Source organism: Schistocerca nitens, chromosome 1 (assembly GCF_023898315.1).
Source record: "Schistocerca nitens isolate TAMUIC-IGC-003100 chromosome 1, iqSchNite1.1, whole genome shotgun sequence".
Taxonomy (NCBI): Eukaryota; Metazoa; Arthropoda; class Insecta; order Orthoptera; family Acrididae; genus Schistocerca; species Schistocerca nitens.
In genome coordinates, this window is record NC_064614.1 from 201,579,915 (window position 1) to 201,602,467 (window position 22,553).

The following is a 22,553-nucleotide window of genomic DNA, read 5'->3' on the forward strand; positions in this document are numbered from 1 at the left end:
GGAACCTCACTTAACGAGCACTTACAATGACACGCAATTTGCATAACAAACAAAACAAACTGTAAAAAAAATTACTCACTTCATGAGCAATGTTTCGGATAGCAAGTGATGATGATTTTTATGTTCTGCAGTCTGAGTTTAGTGTTCTTTCTGCTACCATCTTAGTGCTGCTTGTGATCACACATTTTTCTAAACCTGCATTCACACAGTGTTTTTCAGTGTGCAAATTTTAATAACCTTCATAGAAATGTCTCTGGAGAAAAAGCCACAAGAATATGACCTTAAGAGAAAGAAAAATGACCTTCGAAATGAAACAGAATCACTGTAAAACGCGAACGTGGGGTGAGTATTATTGATTTAGCATGCTCATACTGTACAATCGGTCTACATCAACTATTTGTGAGTGAGAAAGTGCTAAAAACGGTTTCACAATCTGTACAATGTGTTGATATTTATATGGATAAATGAAAAGCAATTACAAGGCGATACTATTAAAAAGAACATCATTTGTAAGAAGGTGAGAATGATTTTTGCTGACCTCATTAAGAAGACACCAGGATCATCAGTGGCCAAAGAAGAGTTTAAGGGAAGCCATGAGTGGTTTGGGAAGTTTAGGAGAAGTACTGGCATCCACTGCAGTGTGAGGAATGGCAAAGCAGTCAGCTCCTACACAAAAGCAGCAGGGAACTTCATCAGCAACTTGAAGATGTTCATAGATTCTGAGGGTTATCTGCCGCAACAGGTTTTTACTTGTGATGAGATGGGTCTATTCTGCAAAAAGATGCTGAGTTGTACCTTTATAGCAGGAGAGCAGAATGCATTGTCCAGTCACAAGCCAATGAAAGACCGTCTCACACTGCTATTCTGTGCCAAAGCAAGCGGCAATTTGGAAATTAAACCACTGCTTGTTTACCATTCAGAAACTATACGAGCCTTCAAGAAGTGTAAAGTCCAGAAGAGCAGGTTAAATGTGATGTGGAGGTCTAACAATAAGGCTTAGGTGATGTGATCCTTTTTATGATTGGATCAATGAAGTGTTTGGTCCTTCAGCCAAATAAATATTTCCTTGAGATGAATCTGCCACTTCATGTCTTGCTTGTTATGGACAAAGGTCCTGCCCATTCACCATGCCTACAAGACTGCCTTCTTGCAGAATTTCAATTCATCAAGATCCAATTTCTGCCTCCCAACACCACTCTGTTACTCCAGCCTATGGACCAGCAGATTATTTCTAACTTTAAAAAGCATCTTTGAGATGACTGAGGCTAACAATCTCACTCTCAGAGCCTGCGTCAAGATGATCGAAAAGGCATACGAAGAGGTTACCTAGGGAACTCTCACTTCTGCTTGGAAGAAGCTTTGGCCAGAGTGCACTGTCAAATGTGACTCTGAGGCATTTGACCCAGTACCTGTGGAGCCTCGGTCTTTGGCCAAGAGCATGGGACTAGAAGTGGATAATAATGACATCGATGACCTTGTGGAAGATCACAGCCACGAAATGACCACTGAAGAGCTTGTGGAGTTGCAGTGTGTTTCACAGAAGGGGGTTGTGGAGAGGAGTTCTTCAGAGGAGGAGGAGGAGGAGGAGCTGGTAGCAGCAATCTACTGGAGAAATGCTGAAAGCATGGGGATCACTTGCATCATAACTGAAAACCATCACCCCAATAAAGGAGTGGCTACGTGTGCTACAAATTTATCATCACCACAATAAAGGAGTGGTTATGTGTGCTACAAATTTATCATCACCCCAATAAAGGAGTGGCTATGTGTGCTACAAATTTACCTGATGACAATGCTTTGTCACATTTTCACCACGTGTTGAAGAATCAGCAGAAACAAATGACTATAGATAGCTTCCTAGTAAACAATAATTAGTTACGTATCATGAATAATAAAGTACATAATACTGCACGTATAATTTTCTTTAAATAAATGGCATGAATAAGATAAAACATTTAGTACTTTTTCTGCATGGAAAGCATTATCATATTTTACATTAATTTATATGGATAAATTGTTTCACTTAACATGTGTTTCATGCTACAAGTAAGATTCTGGAATGAATTAGACTACCTATGCAAAGTTCCACTGTAATATGTAACAGTAGAGAGATGAGCACAATAAAAACAGCATACTTTGGCTATTTTCATCCACTTATGGTTCATGGCATAATATAATGGAAAAATCAACTGCAAGCAAAAAAAATTGTTGAATATTTCTCAGGTTTTCAGCTAGGTGGCATTGTCCAAAAGGCAGGATATTTTTCCAAGCTGACTTCCTGCTATCTTCACGTGTTGCTGATGGTTGAGTGATATCTGCTGGGTGCCACCTTTATATCCTCCGACACCCTCCCCTCTCACAGCCTCCAGCAGGACACGGACCTGGTGCAGTGGTGGGAGAAGAGTGGCATCGGGCATCGATCAAGAGTCCTCAGTAGTGGCGTGGCTTGTGTCGGACCTTAATCTCTGTTAGCATGGCAACAATGATTCCTCATCCTCTTCAGTTGTCAAGATGGAGTGACCTTTCACATATACTGCCACTGTGCCTTGGTCATACTCAAGGCAAGCCCAGGCCTTCGTTAACTGAAAGCTGCTGCCTTTATTTATCAATTCGTCATGCAGTCAGATCCTGCAGCTTTTTTGAGAATACAATCCCATAAGAGGCAAAATTACTGCAACAACTTGGTGTCATTGTAATTCATGGAATGTCCACAGGAGATGCAGTGCTCTGCCACAGAGGACTTTGTCAGCTGTACATTGTCTGTGTGGCATTTATAGTTAGCGCATCTCTCCTGTAGTGCCTAGATAGTCTGGTCTACATACGTTTCTACTGAATAGAAAGTCGGTTCACATAAGCGTGAATTCAAGCAGTTTCATTAGCACTGGCCAAACATTTCTCCTATGAGGCTTAGGGAATCTCTTAGCAGCACCCTTGTAAAGAGAGAGACTACGCTGAAACTCAACATGAGTCTTAAGTTCTGGAGTTGCTGGATGAAATCTGCTGAATTTCATATGTGGTGCAGCCATTTTCTAACAAAGGAGTTGGGCATTTCTGTCAGATGTTTTGCCAATTCATATGTTGGTGCACCAATGTTGTTAACATTTGGACGGAGAGGCATAGCTTCATTGGGGACATTAGGCAGTCCATAAAGTCCAGGTGGTGCAGCTGCTGTGGACGAAGTTTCTTCACTGTTTTCTTGTCTGGGTATATGTGTTGGAGAATCTCAAAAGATGTTCACTTCACTCGGTTGGTAGGGTCATCTTCAGTTCTCCTGTATGTGTCACTTTCTAGAGGGTCATACAATTTTGCATGTAATTGTGACTTGGTAACAAGAACATGCAATTCCTTTTGTTTGCTGGGAGGATGACTGTCTCAGCAATTTCTTGGAGCTGCTGAGTCCTTTCCTCACTTTCTTGGAGATGTTTGGCTGAACAGTGGAATAGCCCTGGTAAGTGTAACTACATGTTCCACGTCATATTTCCGCTGCAGTGTCCCAAGGAAGTGCAGGAGTTACCTGTTCCATTGTGCTGATAAATTCTGCTGTTGCTATGGTCACCAGCATCAATGCATAATTTAGCCCTTTCCCAGTATAGGCAAGATAGCACTGTCAGTTGCTTTCTCAGTACAATTATTGATGATAGTTCTCTGAGGTTCTTGCGGTGGTTCAGCAGCAAGGTGTTCACATTTAGCAGTTTGTCTGTAGATGGATGAGTGCCACGCTTCATTGGCTTGCTAACTGCATCTATCCATTTCCACAAGTCAGAGAAGACTGCCAACGCCACTGAAGATGGAGCAAAAAGAGTTTTCCTGAGGTCTCATTAAGAATGCGTCAAGTGTACAAGGTCCTCTCCCTGACCAAGGCCGGCTGGCTATTCTGGTGATTTGGTTGGTAGCTGGAGTTCTGATTTGATGAACAGCCTTCGCAATAGATGATTTGAATCATACCATCATTTGTTAAGGTTATTCATCACATCAGAACTGCAGTCACCAACTGGATCACCAGAAGAGCCAGCCTGGCCTTGGTCAGGGAGAGAATCCAGTACACTCGACAGATTCGACAAGGCCTCAAGAAAACTCAAGCCTGTGTCTACAACCTGCACTCATACATGTGTTATGTACATTCCCATACAGAGGAGACATGAGTGCATGCCCAAAGGAACACTGCATTGTATTTCTGAATAACACAGGCACTGCAATATTGTATTTATCTGCTAACACTTGGCAAGCGACTTTCATTTAAAACATCTCCCCCATATGGGAATATACAAAATGGATGTATGAGTGTAGATTGTAGACACATGGTTGATGACATATGGAAGTTTAGATCTGGCCATGGAGCGTGCTCAGATAGGTTAATGGAAAGGTGATCACTCGCGATAAGTGCGAAATCCGAGCTCAAGTTACAGTCCAGCACAAATTTTCATTGTCATCATTCCATTATACAGCTGACGATTGTCCATATTCACAGCTGCAAATACATTAGACCTGGTTGGGAAAATACCTCAGTTTGAAGAAAAACTAAGGCAGTTACTTTTAGATGGATCTTATTATAGTATAGATGAATAACTTAGCCATAAATGTAGCAGTAAAGTTCTTGTAGAATGTAACTATGAAATACAACATATGTTTGTAGTATACGTTTCCTGAAAAATATGTAAGTTGAAACAACTGGTACATGCAGTAAGCAATTTTAAACTAGAGGACTTGAATGAACATTATATTATAAGATTGTCTGTAATACTAAGATGTGAACTGTGAGAAAGAATATGCATATGTACCCATAAAGAGTTATTTGTTTCCTATGAAGAAGGTGTATGATGCATAAATGCACATAATAATTTTACAGTAATTTTTAGCTCCTTAGTACACTTAAACCTATTTTTTGGCCCATATAGCAGATTCATCATTCTTTGTTTATGTACAGTGTAACTTAAACTCAAATTCACATTTTTCTGTATATTCCTAAGCAAAGCAATGTATGGATGTTGAACTATCAAAAGTTCAGTGTACTTAGGTACTACACAGTAATTTTTAAAAACTGATTTGTTCTATATCCAGTGATCTGTTCACAAATGGATCTTTAAAACTTGAAATAAATAACTCTCGTTACATGTCTAACCAGACATATATGAAGAATTACACCATGCACCTTTCTGGTTTGAGATTATATATCTAGATATTATTTTAGGAAGTACATTATATGTAGGCCTATACATTATATGAATAAGTATTATTAAAATGCCTTTGAAATTTTTCTTGAATTGAATAGTATGCTTTACTTTTAATCCAAATTTGTATAAGTCCGAAATGCTTAAACATATATAGAGGCAATGTTTGTACCGTTTACAGCAGATTATTGTTTAAAGTCAGGATTACACACATAAATTTAAACTCACGTCAATTTCCTATATGTTCTTCTTCATAAGCAATATTTATGAAAGGTAACCACTCACCTATACAGGAGCAATGTGAGAGGCACAGAAACACATATTACAGAAAACATCATTCAAACTAGCTTTCGAGCACTAGCTCTTTTTCCAGTAATTGTGCACACACTGTCACCCATACAACCACAAAGACACCCAAATGCACACTGCCTTGTCCACAGGAATATGCTCGAAAGCCAGTGTGATGCTGTTTTCTGTTGTGTTTTCCTGCACTCCTCACATTGATCTGCTGTAGGTGAGTGGTTACCATTACTTAATTTTACAAATTGCTCCATTCAGGAATTTCCAAGAATGCTGTTTTCTGTTATGTGTTTTTGTGCTCCAAGCATCAATTTGCTATATAGGTGAGTGGTTACCGTTCTTTACTTTTACTTATTGCTCCCTCCAGGGATTTCACTTATTTTCATATAGGCCTATATATTAGCAACTTGTGTGAAAACAGGGAATTGAAGTCTTCCATCTTTGTACAAGGTGGCATGTTTGTTAAAATTTCAAGTTCACTTCTTGTAATTTAAAAACAATAGTAGAGAATACAACTTGACAAAATGCACAAGTTGATATAGGACTACTCAAAAACTGTGAACTTACTTGGTTGCTACAATAACAACAAAAACTTGGGCTGTTTACAATTGTGACGAAAACGTTACTTTTTACTGAACAGCCAGAAGAAAACATAATAATGCTCCATGAATTCGAGTTGAAAGAAATTAAGAGGCTTTCTGAAGGTTTCTATGCAACTTCAGTAGCTAAAAAATATACAAAATATCAAGGAATATGGCATACGGAAATGGAATATGACGAGTTTTGCGCCAGTTTTTGATGTGTTGGCTAACTTGTCGTCGCTGACTAACTTATATTCGTCTTAACCAAGAGAAAACTTCCAGCACGAAAGTTTCTCCAAAAACATTGAAATTGTTTCAAGAAATTGTCCCTGCACGCTCTTGACGAAAGATGATATGTATGGTATGCTATCTTTGCAGTGCAAGCAAAACGTTTTCAATCGAAAAACTGTAGAGCCACACCCAGCACTTGATGCATAAGAAAACAACGATAAAAATTTCAGAAGTAAAGAAAAATGCAGTAGGATGGAATACGAATGCGAACAAATTCACAACAAGTTTTTAGGAAAAACCTAATAAGCGCAGAACTGACAGTCGTATTTTAAACGGCAATTACTGGCGAAGCCGGCCGAAGTGGCCGTGCGGTTAAAGGCGCTGCAGTCTGGAACCGCAAGACCGCTACGGTCGCAGGTTCGAATCCTGCCTCGGGCATGGATGTTTGTGATGTCCTTAGGTTAGTTAGGTTTAACTAGTTCTAAGTTCTAGGGGACTAATGGCCTCAGCAGTTGAGTCCCATAGTGCTCAGAGCCATTTGAACCAATTACTGGCGAGCAAGCTAAAAGAAATCCTCTCTCAAATATTCTCAATCTGGTATCTCTTTGCTCCATTACCATTTCGACTGGTACCGGTACTTTATCAAAGTCATTTACTCTCAAACGGGTCAGAGTGAGGAATGAAAAGTACCGTTATTACAATTATTATAATAATGTCTCCAAAACAGTTGGATAGCTTGAAGTTACTCGATAGTAATGTCAATATGTCTCTTTCATATTGACTGTGGTTAAGGATTGAAACAGATGCTACTTGACAAACTCAAGCACGGCGGTGTCTGAAGAATTCATCATTAGACAGCAGCACGAGCAATTTCTCCAACATTGTTCCGCAGTAGATGCGTTCAGTATGTTACGTCTAGATAGAGTTCTACCGTGTGTTCTTCTATTTTACGGATAATCTGTTAGCAGCTAAGAAACAAATACACTTTTTTAAAATAAGCCCTTAATATCAGGCATACCGCACTTACATCGAGCAACAGTGACGGCAGCGGTCGACGAAGGTGTAAATAGGTTTTTCTCCTTGGTGAATCCTTATTGAATTCAGTTTTTCTCGTTCGTACCGCAAACATTTCTTCCTCAGTCGAACAGCTTTCAGTGAAAACACGAAGTATGACATATAGCACTTTCAATGGTCCATACATCCAGACGAACTATATACCGTTTCCTTCATCCACAGAAAACAATCGGGTAAGATAAAAAAATGAAATTTTGATCTGTGGCAGTAGCTACTTTCACTGATATCGTCAGTACCGACGTTGTGTTGAGTGTGCTACGTCAGACAGAGAAGAACTATTCTCTCAACAATCGAAACAGAAAGTATTATTGCAGGTTAGCTCGCGAATCATATTGAACTTCACAGTTTGTCTGTCAGACGAAATTTAAATTATTAACTTATCAATATAAGACAACATTGGATACGGTATGGGGACTCCTAAACATTCGAAGTGCCAATTCAAGAGGAATCCGTGTACGGTACCTAATTTACTCCAACCAGCGCAAAATCGTATCATAAAATACATGTCTGCTGACTGTAAGACTACCGTACGCCTACGGATGTCGAAACGACAGACTGTGTAACGAAACTGTATCCTATATTCTGTGTGGTATCCATGTGAGCAGTCCAGCCAGACGGTGGAGTAGTATCTGCGATCGAACAGAAGGAGATCAGAGTTTAACGTCCCAGCGACGAGGTCATTAGCGACGGAACACAAGCTCGGATAGGGAAGGACCCACCCTGGCATTTTCTTAAAGCGATTTAGGGAAATCACGGAAAACCTAAATAAGTATGGCCGGACGCAGGTTTGAACCGTCGTCCTCCCGAATGCGAGTCCAGTGCACTAACCACTGCGCCACCTCGCTCGGTCAAACAGGTATTTTGTATTTATAGATTCGAATAATGGACAGTGACCCGACAGGAAAAATTTGAAATTGAACTGGCACTTCGCCATAATGTGGAAAAGTCCCTTTTTAAATGTGTTCTGACATGATAAGGATACGAAAGAAAATACCTTGTTTGGTGGAAGGGGTGACACCAACCACTACTTACGTTTCGAAAGTTATTTAATATTCCTTGTTGTTTTAGATATTTTCACATACTCCAGAAAGTGCATTGGGCCCACATTTTTCAGCTGTATCACTATCGGACATAACGACATATAAAATACGTTCACCTATTGGCGACTGCAGAGATTTCTCTAAGATGATCAAAATTCTAAAACTGGCATTTTCGGTATACCGGTAACTGATTTGGTTAGTCTGAAAATGTTTCGTATCCCATCCACTAATTTCAACAGAAAGTATTGAAATCTAATTTATCTCAAACATTTAATTATTATCACTGTAATGAAGGTTACTTCGATACCTAAACGATATGCACAGGGCAATTGAAGATTCCTATGACAGTCTTCTAGGAGTTGTAAAGGAGACTAAGTTTTGATAAGCAACCCATGTCCGGAAATGCACTGTTTGGATGTAATATCAGTTTGAGGATTGGATCACTTTCAAATCTCCCACTTCGCGTACGCACACAGCTGAGACAGTGACCTCTGACATGTGTACTGTAGAATCACACGACGCGGGCAATGCTTCGAGTATTAAAATAAAAGGGGCGTTCAGAAAGAAGCGAGCCGGAGGCATAATTATAGAAACCAGTACCTGAATGTTAGAAGTATTGACCCTGGCTGTTGAGACACTTGTCCCACTTTGACACAAGGCAGTGAATGGCTGTATCATGATATTCCTAGGGCTGCGATGTTAACCAGGTCCGTACCTACATAATAATAATAATAATAATAATAATAATAATAATAATAATAATAATTTTATTGTCTTTAAGCCATTACAGCAATAGACAAAGTCATACATATAATACAATACAGTACAGTACATGCTATATGACAGAATTGTTAAGAACTTTACAGTTTAATATCACAGGTCATGAAATCCTTTACATTGTAGAATGGGTTTACAACTAACCAGTCATAAAGTGTTTGTTTGTATTGTTGCTCTGGTAAATTTTGTATACCTTGTGGAAGTTTGTTAAATAATTTGTGGCTCATAAGTACATAACTGTTAACTGATTTTGACAGTCTGCGGTAGGGCGTATAGATAGAGCTGCTTGTCCTAGTGCTGTAACAATGTATATTTGCCCTGCGTTTTACTTTAGGTAAGTTCTTTTTTGTGTAGATTAAAACATAATAAATATATAGGTTTATTACTGTCATGATTTTTTGTTGAGTAAACAAAGGTTTACAATGAGCCTTGTATGGTGAGCCCGTAATTATCCTAATAGCTTTCTTTTGCAGCAATAGTATATCATGCACACAAGTGGAGTTTCCCTATAAAATAATGCCATAGGATATGATGCTTTGGAAAAATGAGTAGTAAGATACTCTAACATAATTTTTAGGTACACAGTGCATTAATCGCCTTAACAAATAGATTACCCTAGACAATTTACCGCTAATATACTTAATATGTGGATTCCAAGAAAGTTTATCATCCAAATATACCCCCAAAAATTTAACACAAGTAGGATCATCTGATGGAAACTTGTCTTTTAAACTAAATACCATCTGCTGGGTTTTGCTTTCATTAAGCAAGAACCCATTTGCTTTAAACCAGAGTGAAGCTTGCTCAATTGTCTCTGTAACACGTTTTAAGGCTATTAAGATCATTTCTGCTGTTCAGAAACGTTGTATCATCAGCATAGAGTACTGTTCTGGATTTGATAAATGATGGCAGGTCATTTATCATTATTAGGAAAAGGAAAGGGCCCAGCACGGATCCCTGCAGAACACCTACCTCAACTTGTTCTATACTGGATATTTCTTTCCCAACACAGACGGCTAGCTGGACGTCGTCGTCCGAGGAGAAACGGAAAGGCTATGCTGGTGTTCTTCTTTGACCAAGATGGCCCCCTTCTGATTCACTTCCTGCAGCACGAGACAACAGTGAATGCCCAGCATTACTCGCAAAACTTGACCACCCTTTACCAAGCAATAAAATCAAAACGACCAGGCAATCTCACCTGTCCTTCTCCGCGACAATGCAGTCTCATACGGCCAACACAGTCGCGGCACTCCTGCAGAAATTCAAATGGGTGGTTTTCGGCCAATCTCCATACAGTCCGGACCTCTCACACTGTGATTACGCCATTTTTGGTCCCCTTAAAAATCCTCTGAGGGGCTAACGATTCACCTTGGACGATGACTGGAACTGGTTAACATTGCAGCCCCGAAGATTTTATGAGAGAGCCATTCACCGCCTTGTGCCACAGTGGAACAAGTGTCTCAACAGCCAGCGTCAAGATTTCTAACATGCTGGTATTGGTTTCTGTAATTATGCCTCCAGCTCATTTCTTTTTGAACGCCCCTTATACTTGTACTCGGGTTCTCTTCATGCAGACGAAGGACGTCTTCTACAAAATCGAGTGCAGCGCGTCCGTGGAGTACCACAGACAATCCTCCTAGTTTCAAACGTATCAATTTCTCACAAGCATTGTTGCGATCAGACGAAAGTGTTAAGGACCTCAAACAAGAGAGACGTATCACAGCAATCCGTTAAATGCGATGTCGCTTGTAATCGGTCGCTACCCTTGACACCCCACACACGAGCGGTTTGCCAAGCAATTTCAGTCAGTATTATGAATGTCACTGCATTGAGAAGTTCTGCCACGGAACATGAAATGCTGTATTTAGCAGCAGTTGCAGCTGATTTCCTTATCCCAGGGAATACTCGCAAAACAGAAATTTAAAATAAATAGGAATTATAATTTATGAATCTTGCTTTTAAACGCTTTTCTTTGGAACTGTAGGTTACTTTACGGAATCACATTTTCCATTGACACAATATGGGTCGTGTACGTCTTCCCAGTGCGCCAATAAAATTCTTTTATATTTATCAGTAATCAGTTCCTTTTTATTCATTAGTCTTATAATTTAACTCCAAGTTTTACACAATTTATTCGATGTATCTGTAGCGATGGTGTCAATAGCGTCACTACTGATTACCGTAATTCTTGTTATAAACTGAATGAAGGAGAGTTAGATTATATGAAATGACAAGAGATTAGAGTGTAACTGTATGACAGATGTGCTCTGAACATTTAAACTGAAATGTCCTCTGTATATTATAGTAGGTATGTATACTATCTCGTTTAGAAGATAAAAATTCTAATAATGCGTATAATTATTTCGAAAATACGTCAAATTCATAAGAGGGAGCCCATTGTTTCCCTGCTATGAACTTCCCATTAATTCTGCTTCTATAGCACAAGCTGCAAAATGGTAATCATTGCAAAAAAGAAGAGAGTATCTTGCAATACTTCTTAATAAAAATGGCAACTGCAGCTTCCATATCACTCCTCAGAGTAGTTCGTGGTCCCCTGGTAACTTTAAATTCTAACGTAAATTTCTTTCCCAAGTGGGCAAATTATTATTAATAATAATAATCATTAATAATAATCATTAATAATAATTATTAATAATAATATAAAAATTATTAATAATAATTAGAGAAACGAGTCGCACATCGCCAGGCAACCAACCAGTCATATCGCAAGCTTGAATTGCATGCGATCGCTCGAATTGCCTGGGATTTCGAGGCGACCAGCGATCAGCGACCGATCGCTGCCATTGGCACGCACAAGTACTATCGATCGCCCTCGAGACGGATCGCTGCGACGCCGGTGTGCGGGGCCCTTTATGTGATGATGTAATTACAACAGGGACTGACCATAAGTGTTGCCAACACAGCCTATTTTCGGATGGTTCTGGCAATTTCATATTTCTTACAACCGGAAAATATTCTTCTCAGCCGATGATCGGGCAGATTTCTCAAGCTACTGTAATTTAATGAATTAAACACAATTTAATAATTTAATCAGTGTAATTTAATTAACGTAATTCACGTTGTTATTGAAATATTAACCGTCAAACAAGAAATTCGACAGAGTTTATAACGGAATTTTGAATGGACTCTCAGAATAGATACCGTAATACGTTGTTTAACAATCATTATTGTGATTGTTATTGCTTGCTGTTCGATGCCTGATGCAGTAAGATTGCAGCGGGATTGCAGTGGGTATCTTGAGTAAACAATCGCACTTGCTAAAATATAGCTTGCAGTTGCTATCACAGCCACTCTTATTATCAACATTACACAGACATCAGTCTCTAAGTGCGTTTATTTCAATCTTTTCACTTTGAAATATAAGTCAGTTTTCTTAGATGTGTGTACGTTTCGTTAAAAAATGCCAGCGAAACCTCCATACAAGCAACAATTTACAGAAAAGTTGTAAAAAGATGTAGAGATAAAAGCTGGATTCAGAAGGTGCCGACAGATAGAACAATGGTGCAATGTCGTTTTTGTCAGTGCCTTCCCAGCTGCAAGTATTCAGAACTGAGAGATCATTCTAAATCCGAAAAGTATGTGAAAGTGGCTAAACTATTTTCTCGTGTTAGACAGTCCAAATTTCATCAGTCACAATAGCCAGATTTTGTGGACGAGACCAAACAGCGAGGTCATCGGTCTCGTCGGATTAGGGAAGGATGGGGAAGGAAATCGGCCGTACCCTTTCAAAGGAACCATCCTGGCATTTGCCTGAAGTGATTTAGGGAAATCACGGAAAACCTAAATCAGGATGGCTGGACACGGGACTGAATCTCGTCCTCCCGAATGCGAGTCCAACTCGATAAGGCAAAAGGCTTAAAATGATCTGTAAAATACACATTATAATGAGAGTTGAAGATACTACAAATCACCGCAAACGATGGATCACAGCTGAGTCAGTCTGCAAACGCACGCATTGTCAGCGAGCTCCAATCCAGTCTCCTGAAGAATGTAGAAGATGCAAGGTAGCATTTACAGCACCAGAAAACTGTTTACAAAGAATGAAGGACAATATCACACCATTAGCTTTGGAAATAGGTATCAGACCAGCCATTCTGTCTGCTGCAGAGCTTCGGTTGCAGGAAATCAACGATGGGAGTGGGAGATACTGACAGGCGCAGTTGGATTTTGGTCTGAACTATCAAAATATCAGAATGCGAGCTACCTGGAAGCCTTGGTCATCTGCACAATTAGAGAGATGTTTTAGTGAAATGAATATTACCAAAAGTTCGTATAGAAACAGGATGGGTATTGGCATACTCAGTTTATTCTATTCTGACCATTCGTGCTGTCACAACTTTCAATTTGAATATGCACCTCTGAAAAAATAGGCAAGATTCGAAACAATTGAATAATCGTAGAAATTTATAAATGTTTATAATTTTCTAGACTACCAAGCTTTACAAAATAAATATTGTCTGTTTCATAGTAGGCTACTATCCAAGATAGCGTAGATGCAATAGTAAATAGTCCCGCGAAAAACAGTAATTTATTTCATCTAAAGTGCAAGAAAATTTTGCATAAAGGCGTCAGACTAGGTTCGATAACTATTGTTTGGAGCCACCCATCGTGTTTAAAGCATTTAGGACCAATAAACCCATGTCGTCATTGCGGCTTTGCGCACTGCGCAGTGCATCAGACGAAGAAATGTGGGGAAGAAAACGTTACGGCTGCATTACAGCAAGAGTTTGAAATGGCTAGAAACCACGCTCGCCGCATAGAATTGCAAATGACACATCTCAGCGACAATTTTTTTCTTTGGGGAAAGAATGAAAAGTGATGATTACAACAACCCTAAAAATACAAATCGTGTGACACGTGATAAATCAAGTTTTAACTTAGAATTAACAAACATATTTCAGCCTCAAACGATGTTAAAAGAAGACTGGAAGCAAAAGGCGGAGAAAAATAGTATAAATACAAACGCATCACCTGACACTGAAAAGCTTTATTCGTGCAACTTAACTGTAAGTAAGAGAGACTGCAATCAAAGTCGAGTGAAAAACAACATACGGACTAAATCAAGTTCACCTGCGAGTGAAAATCAATATGCATTCAACAAGACTATGGTAGAGGGTATAAACATGACTATAAATACTGATAAAAACTAAATATTCCTTCATTCTGATGAGATTGGTCGAGGCATGGCACAACGTTTACGTAATGAACATGAACTGCAAGTCAGTGGATAAGTGGAATTGAGAGCACCAATGTGGGAAATAGCAAAAATGAAGAAAAACAGTGTGAGGAACAACAGTGACAAATTATCATAGGAGGTGGGAATGATGTCTATAGAAATGACCTGAGAAGAGCAACACATACCCCAGAATCATTGTTAAAACTCAGGGGAAAGAAACATGTGATGGTTGTAGGAATTCCACAAAAGCGTGTTTTAATTCCTACATCGTGCTTAAATATAGAAAGCAAATCAATTGTTCACTGAAATATGTAAAACATACAATGTGTTTTATATAATTGTGGGTTATTTAGAGAGGGATGTTACAGAAGCTTGGTAAGCACATGAATGGCAAAGGCAAGAGAATTATCTGCCAAAAGATTTGTAAAATAATAGCAGCATCAGAACGTGAAGAGGAAATTGACACTGAAGCACTGACAACAAACACCTCTGCAGACACAACAGTGTCCACTCCAACTTCTGTGTCAAACCAAACCTCAACAAAACCAACAACACCAACAGCAGTAGCAATTGAAAATTCACCACAAGCTTGAAGTTTACCAGCAACAAGGACACCCCCCTATCAGCATCACATACAAGAGTAAAACTCATACTTACAACAGCAGTACGGAGCATACCCCACCAACTGGCAACGCTAGAAAAAGGACGCAAGTACTCTGGTATCGGAATACTAAGAAGTCTACCTAAAAACCTGCAAGATAGTGTACTTGACAATGAATTTCCAAAGAAATTTAAAGACTATCTCATTGAAAAAGAGTTTTACAGTGTTGCAGAATTCTTATGTCATTAAATTTGTATATATTGTTACTCATTATCAATTATGTAAAAATCTAAGCTAAAGGGGTAGAAAAATAAGTGATAATGAATGTTACTACTTTGACATGTAATATATTACACGTACATTTACTGTACACAATGTAATCTTACAGGATCGAATAAAATTCAATTCAATTCAGTACTTTTACCACCCGTGCAACAGGAGAAAGTTAAGCAATTCCAGTGAGAAGAAATTATTAAATCTGAAAGTGTTGGATGCCATTGTTTTTGATGCTTTGTGGTGCTGTTGGATGAGGTTTCTAAATATGGAATGTGTTTAGTAGACTTTTTGTTGTGCGTGTCTGCAACTCAGCGTCTTTGCTGTATGGTGAGTAGCAACGTATCCTTTTCATACAAGCATTTAACTGCTATTCTACAGTTAGTAAGAAGCTACTTTGCAATTCAGTGGTAAGAGTGAGATTTCATAGAGAACTTCATGACAAATTTGAAATCTCATGTTCCATTTCAGAATTAAATAATATTTTGTAATAAACATAATGAAATTCCTGCAGGTATCACAAAGACTTACGTTGGACACAGTGTTTGAACACTGCACTGCACATAAATTTCAAATAAAGATCAGGAAAACTGAAAATTTGCCAATAGCAAAATATAGCCTTTCAAAAAGGCATTAAGATTGGCTTTGAACATAGCAGAATTCTGGATGATAGATAAGTCCTTCAACACAGGCAGAAAAAAAAAACACATACGAAATCAGATCTCACTCACGCATATAACTATTTTCATCTCAAGGCTCTTAGGTCTGGCTGTGACTGCATGTGAGGTAAGCAGTATCTTTGCTGGACTGAATGGTGTGCCTGTTTAAATTTGTTGGGTGAGGTGGGGAGGGATAACTCGATAGAGGGAAGATGCTAGTGTTGTCCTGAGAGCATGCAGGAATATGATGATTCTAGGTGCAGGTTCAAAAGGAAGAAGGCTGGTGGGGCAGGGTGGGGGGGGGGGAGAGGAGGAAGAGAAGTTGGAGGGGGAAAGGGAAGAGGAAAGAGAAGGGGAAAGGACTACACAGGTGCATTGATCGGATTGTGTGAGGTGGGGGGGAGGGGGTGTAGTACTGGAATGGGAGCAGGGAAGGGGATAGGCAAATGGAAGACCAGGACCAGCAGAGGTTGACATGGCCAAGATGTTACAGAAACGTAGCATTTGTTGCAGAGAGAGTACCCACATGCACATTTTGGAAAAGGTGGTGTCAATATGCTATGAGTAGATGGCAAGGGCTGTGAAACAGTCAAAGTGAAGCATTGTATGTTGGGTGCATGCACAGCAACTGGGTGATCCAGCCGTCTCTGGACTGTAGTTTGGTGGTGGCCATCATGCAGATAGACAGCTTCTTAGTTGATCCACCCATTTAGAATGTGACACAGTGGTTGCAGCTAAGTTTGTGGACCACATGGTTGCTTTCACAGGTAACCCTGTCTCCGGTGCCTGTGATGGAACTGGAGTAGTTGGTAGCTTGAGGATGCGTGAGACAGGTCTTGCATCTAGAGCTATTGTTGTGGTCTTCATCTAAATATTGGTTTGATGCAGCTCTCCATGCTACTCTATACTGTGAGAGACTCTTCACCTACAAATAACTACTGTAACTTATATCTTTCTGAATCTCCTTACTGTATTCATCTCTTGGCTTCCCTGTACATTTTTTAGCATCCACTCCCTTCCCCCCAATTCCCTACAATATCGAATTAGTGACCCCTTGACGTCTCGGAATGTGTCCTATGAACCAATCCCTTCGCTTGGTCATGTTGCGCCACAAATTTCTTCTCTCTCCAATTTCGTTCAGTACTTCCTCATTAGTTACATGATGAACTCATCTAAACTTCAGCATTCTTGTGTAGCAGCACATTTTGAAAGCTTCAATTGTCTTTTTATGTAAACTGTTTATTGTTTATGTTCCACTTACATACATGGCTACACTCCAGACGAATACCTTCAGAATATAATTCCTTACACTTAAATCTGCATTCGATGCTAACAAATTTCTCTTCCTCAGAAATGCTTTTCTTACCATTGCCAGTCTACATTTTACATCCTCTCTACTTCAGCCATCATCAGTTATTTTACTGCCCAAATAGCAAAATTCATCTACTACTTTAAGTGTCTTGTTTCCTAATCTGATTCCCTTAGCATCACCTGATTTAATTCGACTACATTCCATTACCATTGTTTTGTCTTTGTTGATGCCCATCTTATATCCTCCTTTCAAGATGCTGTCCATTCTGTTCAATGCTCTTCCGAGTCCTTTGCTGCCTCTGATAGAATTACAATGTCATTGCAAACCTCCAAGTTTTTATTTCTTCTCCCTAAACTTTAATTCATATTGTGGCGGAATACCACTGTGGAAAGAGTGGAGATATTTCTCATTTCATGGCACAATGAGAGGTAGTTGAAAAGGGGAATGGGTGGGGACGATATTTCTCATTTGAGGGCATGTGAAAGGGAGTTGAAACTCATTGGCTGGGCTGTATGGAAAGCACTTTGTGGTGCAGAACAGGTGGCAGCTGTTGAGGTGGAGGTATTTTTGTTGGTTGGTAGTTTTGATTTGGTTTTCTTTTGTTTGTATTAGACAACTTAGTATAAAGACACACACAACTGTTGGTATTTTTAGTTTTTTTGAACTGTGGTCTACAAGGCTCATTACTTCTGACTTCATACGTGCATCTGATTGCATTCTTTTGCCAAATGAGGAAAATGTTTGCTCTTGGGGAATTCCCTCATAACAAAATGATTTATGTCAAGTGGATGTTGAAAAAGGTATATTTTACATTGAGCAATAGCCTAGCATTTACTCAAGGCCTTAGTTTGCTTAACAAATATGCATCATTTTAACTCTTAACAGGTACAAATCTTAGATGATAATTTTGAGTTGAGGTGCAGTCACTGCCATTATCTTCAGTACATAAACTGAAGAGAACACTCACATTTTTTAATGATTCATACACAGTGTGTTGATTTGGAACCACTTACTGGCTGCTCTGAGGTGATCCCTGTTTTTTTGTTTCAGTGCTCAATTTTTTGCAGCTGCAATAAAATTGATACCATCTATGTAGTATGTGGATTCACACAACGTAATACTGGTCAAGCCATTTACAAATATTATGAAGAGCGAAGATTCAAGCAAAGAACACTGTGGCATGCCCTGGATGAAATCCAAGACATTTGACCTTGTATTGCTGAGCTTTACAATTTGTTTTTTGTAAGTGAGGTAGGATCTGGTCAGAGATAGTTCTGAGCCTCTAAAACCACAGCAGTAAACTTTTATAGCAGGAGTCTATAGTTTTTGATTATAATTTTCACAATAATTGTACAAAATGCCTTCCAACATGCACTCTACATTAACTTATGGAGTATCTCTTTAGATGTGGATGAGGTGTTAATGTACTGATTCTTTTAAATTACTCTAGTGTAGCGAATAATGTGAAAGTTATGCAATAAAAAGTCACTTCCATTTAGTCTTGTGGCAAATAAATCCATAAAACATTCTATCACAGATGTACGGATTAAGATTTTTGCTATTTAACATAATCTGTTTCTTCACTGAATCATTGCCACTTTATAAATTCTTTTACTAGCTGTGAATAACAATCTGAAGCTGGCGCATGTAGGCTACTTTTCATGGAAAGATGTGGTGGTGATGGTGGTGGTGCTAGTATTAATAGTAGTAGTACTGGCAGCAGCAGCAGTAAGTGATTATTGTACAATTTGTGTCTGTAGATGAGTTATGATACTGGAAAGTTTCTGAGACAGGCTTAATTACATCTGAAGGAAACATATATCCCATTTTTTATTGTACAATATATATCAGAATAACAGTAAATACATTTACATCTGGTAACAAAGTTTATCAATACATAAATCAGCAATCAACATATTATAACATCATTATACACAAACTTCTATAACCTAAACATATTTATACTATAAAACCTTTAAATAACAGGCCCATTTCTAGCATCATTCTTTCACTTTATGCTAAATATTTATAACCATTTTACTATCTGGCTTTAAAATCTTCACATAAGCAATCCCCTATGTTAACAAAAACTCTGACAAGAATACATAACAATTTTTATTATGTATATATATTTCCAACAAAAATAGAAATCTTCCTGAGATGCTAACACTAAAGAACAGCCTTTATATTAAACTCTCTCAAAAGTTTTGTTGACATAAAGTAAAATATATTTCAGTAACAGCTATAATTTGGTGATGTCAGTAGAGAAGTTATTTATTTTTCCCATTTCCCACACCACTGCAGAAAAAGAAGACTTAAAGTGAACCACATTCTCGAAGCTGCCTATTTCCAAGTGGCACAGGAGGCCTGTAATTTTTCACTACAAGGCCTTGAAGTTCATCACAAGGACATTGCTCTCCTGGTCCATAACAGCGCAGACTACGAAATGCTGAAAGCTGTAATAGGGGATGAATAATAAATATAAAGAAATTAACACTTAGTAAAGTAATGTATGATAAAATCTGCCATATGACTAAAATTACTTACATACATAAACATGCATGCTCTTACAAGCATGGAAGGAAAATTAGCAAATCCATTCTTTTGTAAATATACATTTTTTGTGTGTTATACATCCTTGAAGGTCTCATCACTATGGATCTATGGAATGAAGAATAGATCTATCTATCTGTCCATAGCTCACATGTCCAAACAAAACTTCTGCATTTTTTTAACACAATAAATTTTTGAAGCCTGATGGTCAATAGTAGTCTCTACTCTTAGATGAAAGTGTTGCAAATCCCTATAGCAGCATATTATTGCCAGTAATTTAAATTTAGTGTAAGTGATTGCCACTTATAAGAGAGGTTGCAGCAAGGTACACGACAATCCTTCTGTGTATCACTGATAATAGTAGAATGTAGGATTTTAGAAGTTAAAAAATAAATAATATAGTAATAATACAATGAAAAAAAAAAACAGTTACAACTGTATTAACTAAACAAATGCTTTTGTAACCTTATTTCACAAACTTTATTATTACTATATGACGCGTATTGGGTAGTAAGGTCATTTATTATTGGCAACAATATTCTGAAGTCAGTGGATAAAGCTCACCAAGTTTTTACAAGCATTCAATCAGTATCTATAACAATAGTCCCCTAGACAACTACTTCACAACAATGAGTACAATTTCTGCTGTTATTCACAAGAAGTATTGTAACTTGGAACATACGAACCAGCTTTACTGCCAGTGTTGTTACATTCTTAACTCATGCCATGGAATTCTGTTAACAGTATTTATTTTGTCTCCTAACTACTTGAACATTTCCCAACCTCTACAACAACCTGATCACTTCCTGCACCTTTCCAAACTTCAGTTTCTTGCCGTATTGTTGATGTCCTAATGACCACCTGTGCAAAACTTCTTATGTGCACACTTCTATCAAAGTCTATTCCAGCCTCATCACTGATACAACTTACTTGATTATAGTGGTGGAGGGCCCCCTTATAAATGATGTATACAGGATGAGAAAACTAAGATATGCCTCCCAAAATATATCTGGAATAAGTAAATAAATCAAGGTGTGGTTTCTGCTAAGTTATAGCGGGCACTATGGTGAGTTTTCTAACACATGAAAGTAGTTTTTAATGTATATGGCTGCCATAATGACACTGCTTTTATTTTTTAAATGGAACCATACAATTTTTTCCTTAGCATTGGAAGGAGCCTTTGAGGAGAAGTTCAGTAACTTACTGTATAGAATCTGAGCTTCTTCTGGTGGTGTGACTATGTTTTGCCACACCACTTATCTTTTTACCACTTGATCAAGATACACACATTAAGTTTAAGTCTTCAATGAGTGCTCTTTCCACTGCCACAAAAAAGTATATAGTTCCATTACAACATTAAAAAAAAGAACTTTCCTAGTTAGGGTGCAATAAATATTAAAAATTACTGATGCACATTAGTAAATTCAGGACAATGTCTGTTCTAGCATAGCAAAAAAAGCACCCTAATAGAGTTGTTTAGGGTATATTTGGGGTGGCCCATCTTAACTGCCACATGTTATGTGCAACTTTTCTTCAGCTTTCTATGCCTGAGATGAAAACTGTGTGTCACATTGGGACCATAAACTTTCATATGAGCATACCTCAGTTGTAAAAAAACCATTAGGAGGTTGCTAAGCCTTTCACCATGATGATATTTCTCTCAGGAAAGCTTTCCCAGCAAAGTATGCAGGAGAACATCCTAGTCCAATCAGTGAAGAAAAATCAGGGGAAAAATTCATATAGTCACAAATTATTGTAAAGTCATAGGCAGGTGTGCCATGAACAACGTGCGAAGAATCCTGAATGATGGAATGGGAGCAGGCATGTGGGCAGATGATTAAAGGTCACTTTTTTGTTATTCTTCAATAATGCCAAAATCACAGATTTTGGCGAAAATGTTTCTTGGTACAAAACTAAAACACATTAAATTTCCTACAAAAAATGGGTACCATTTTTTCTGGGACTAACAGTTTCCACATTTCAGGGGAAATAAATTTTGCAGATTATTCAAAAATAGCAGTTTAGTCGTATAAATTGTTAAATGAAATGGGTCAAGGTCAAGTATTTAATGTGTGTAACACACAATGATGCAACAGAACTTCATTAAGGAAAAAATTGTGCTATGGGGGTGTGACGGGCTGCAGGGGGGGGGGGGGGGGGGACAGATGCGTGACGGAAGGTAGAGTAGATCACCAGATTGTGGTCATGCACTCCCTTCCTTCATAGATCTGCAAACTGAAGAACGAGCAAGAGAGTCCCCATCTCCCTACACAACTAGTCACAAAAAACAATGACAGGGTGTTTCAAAAGTTATGCCAAACCTCAACCAATTTAATTGGTGAAAGGAGAAAATATAAAAATGCAGTAAATGAAGCAGGCAAAAAGGAATAAAAACTTCTCAAAAATGAGATCGATAGGAAGTGCAAAATGGCTAAGCAGGGATGGCTAGAGGACAAATGTAAGGATGTAGAGGCTTGTCTCACTAGGGGTAAGATAGATACTGCCTACAGGAAAATTAAAGAGACCTTTGGAGAGAAGAGAACCACTTGTATGAATATCAAGAGCTCAGATGGCAACCCAGTTCTAAGCAAAGAAGGGAAGGCAGAAAGGTGGAAGGAGTATATAGAGGGTTTATACAAGGGCGATGTACTTGAGGACAATATTATGGAAATGGAAGAGGATGTATATGAAGATGAAAAGGGAGATATGATACTGCGTGAAGAGTTTGACAGAGCACTGAAAGACCTGAGTCGAAACAAGGCCCCGGGAGTAGACAACATTCCATTA

The 22,553-nt window shown here is 38.5% G+C and overlaps 2 protein-coding genes across 2 annotated transcripts in view; both read right to left on the reverse strand.

The window, feature by feature from the left end:
- The window catches only part of LOC126236889 (DC-STAMP domain-containing protein 2), a 291,191-nt gene extending 283,735 nt beyond the window's left edge, over window positions 1-7,456 (reverse strand). Inside the window, exon 1 of the mRNA XM_049946567.1 lies at window positions 7,308-7,456. Within this exon, the coding sequence (XP_049802524.1) occupies window positions 7,308-7,456 (149 nt within the window). The remainder of the gene's footprint in view (window positions 1-7,307) is intronic.
- An 11,568-nt stretch (window positions 7,457-19,024) lies between these two features.
- Window positions 19,025-22,553, reverse strand: part of LOC126245712 (carbonic anhydrase 13-like) — a 252,299-nt gene continuing 248,770 nt past the window's right edge. The window contains exon 7 of the mRNA XM_049948338.1: window positions 19,025-19,669. Coding sequence (XP_049804295.1) covers window positions 19,529-19,669 — 141 coding nt within the window. The 3' untranslated portion in view covers window positions 19,025-19,528. The remainder of the gene's footprint in view (window positions 19,670-22,553) is intronic.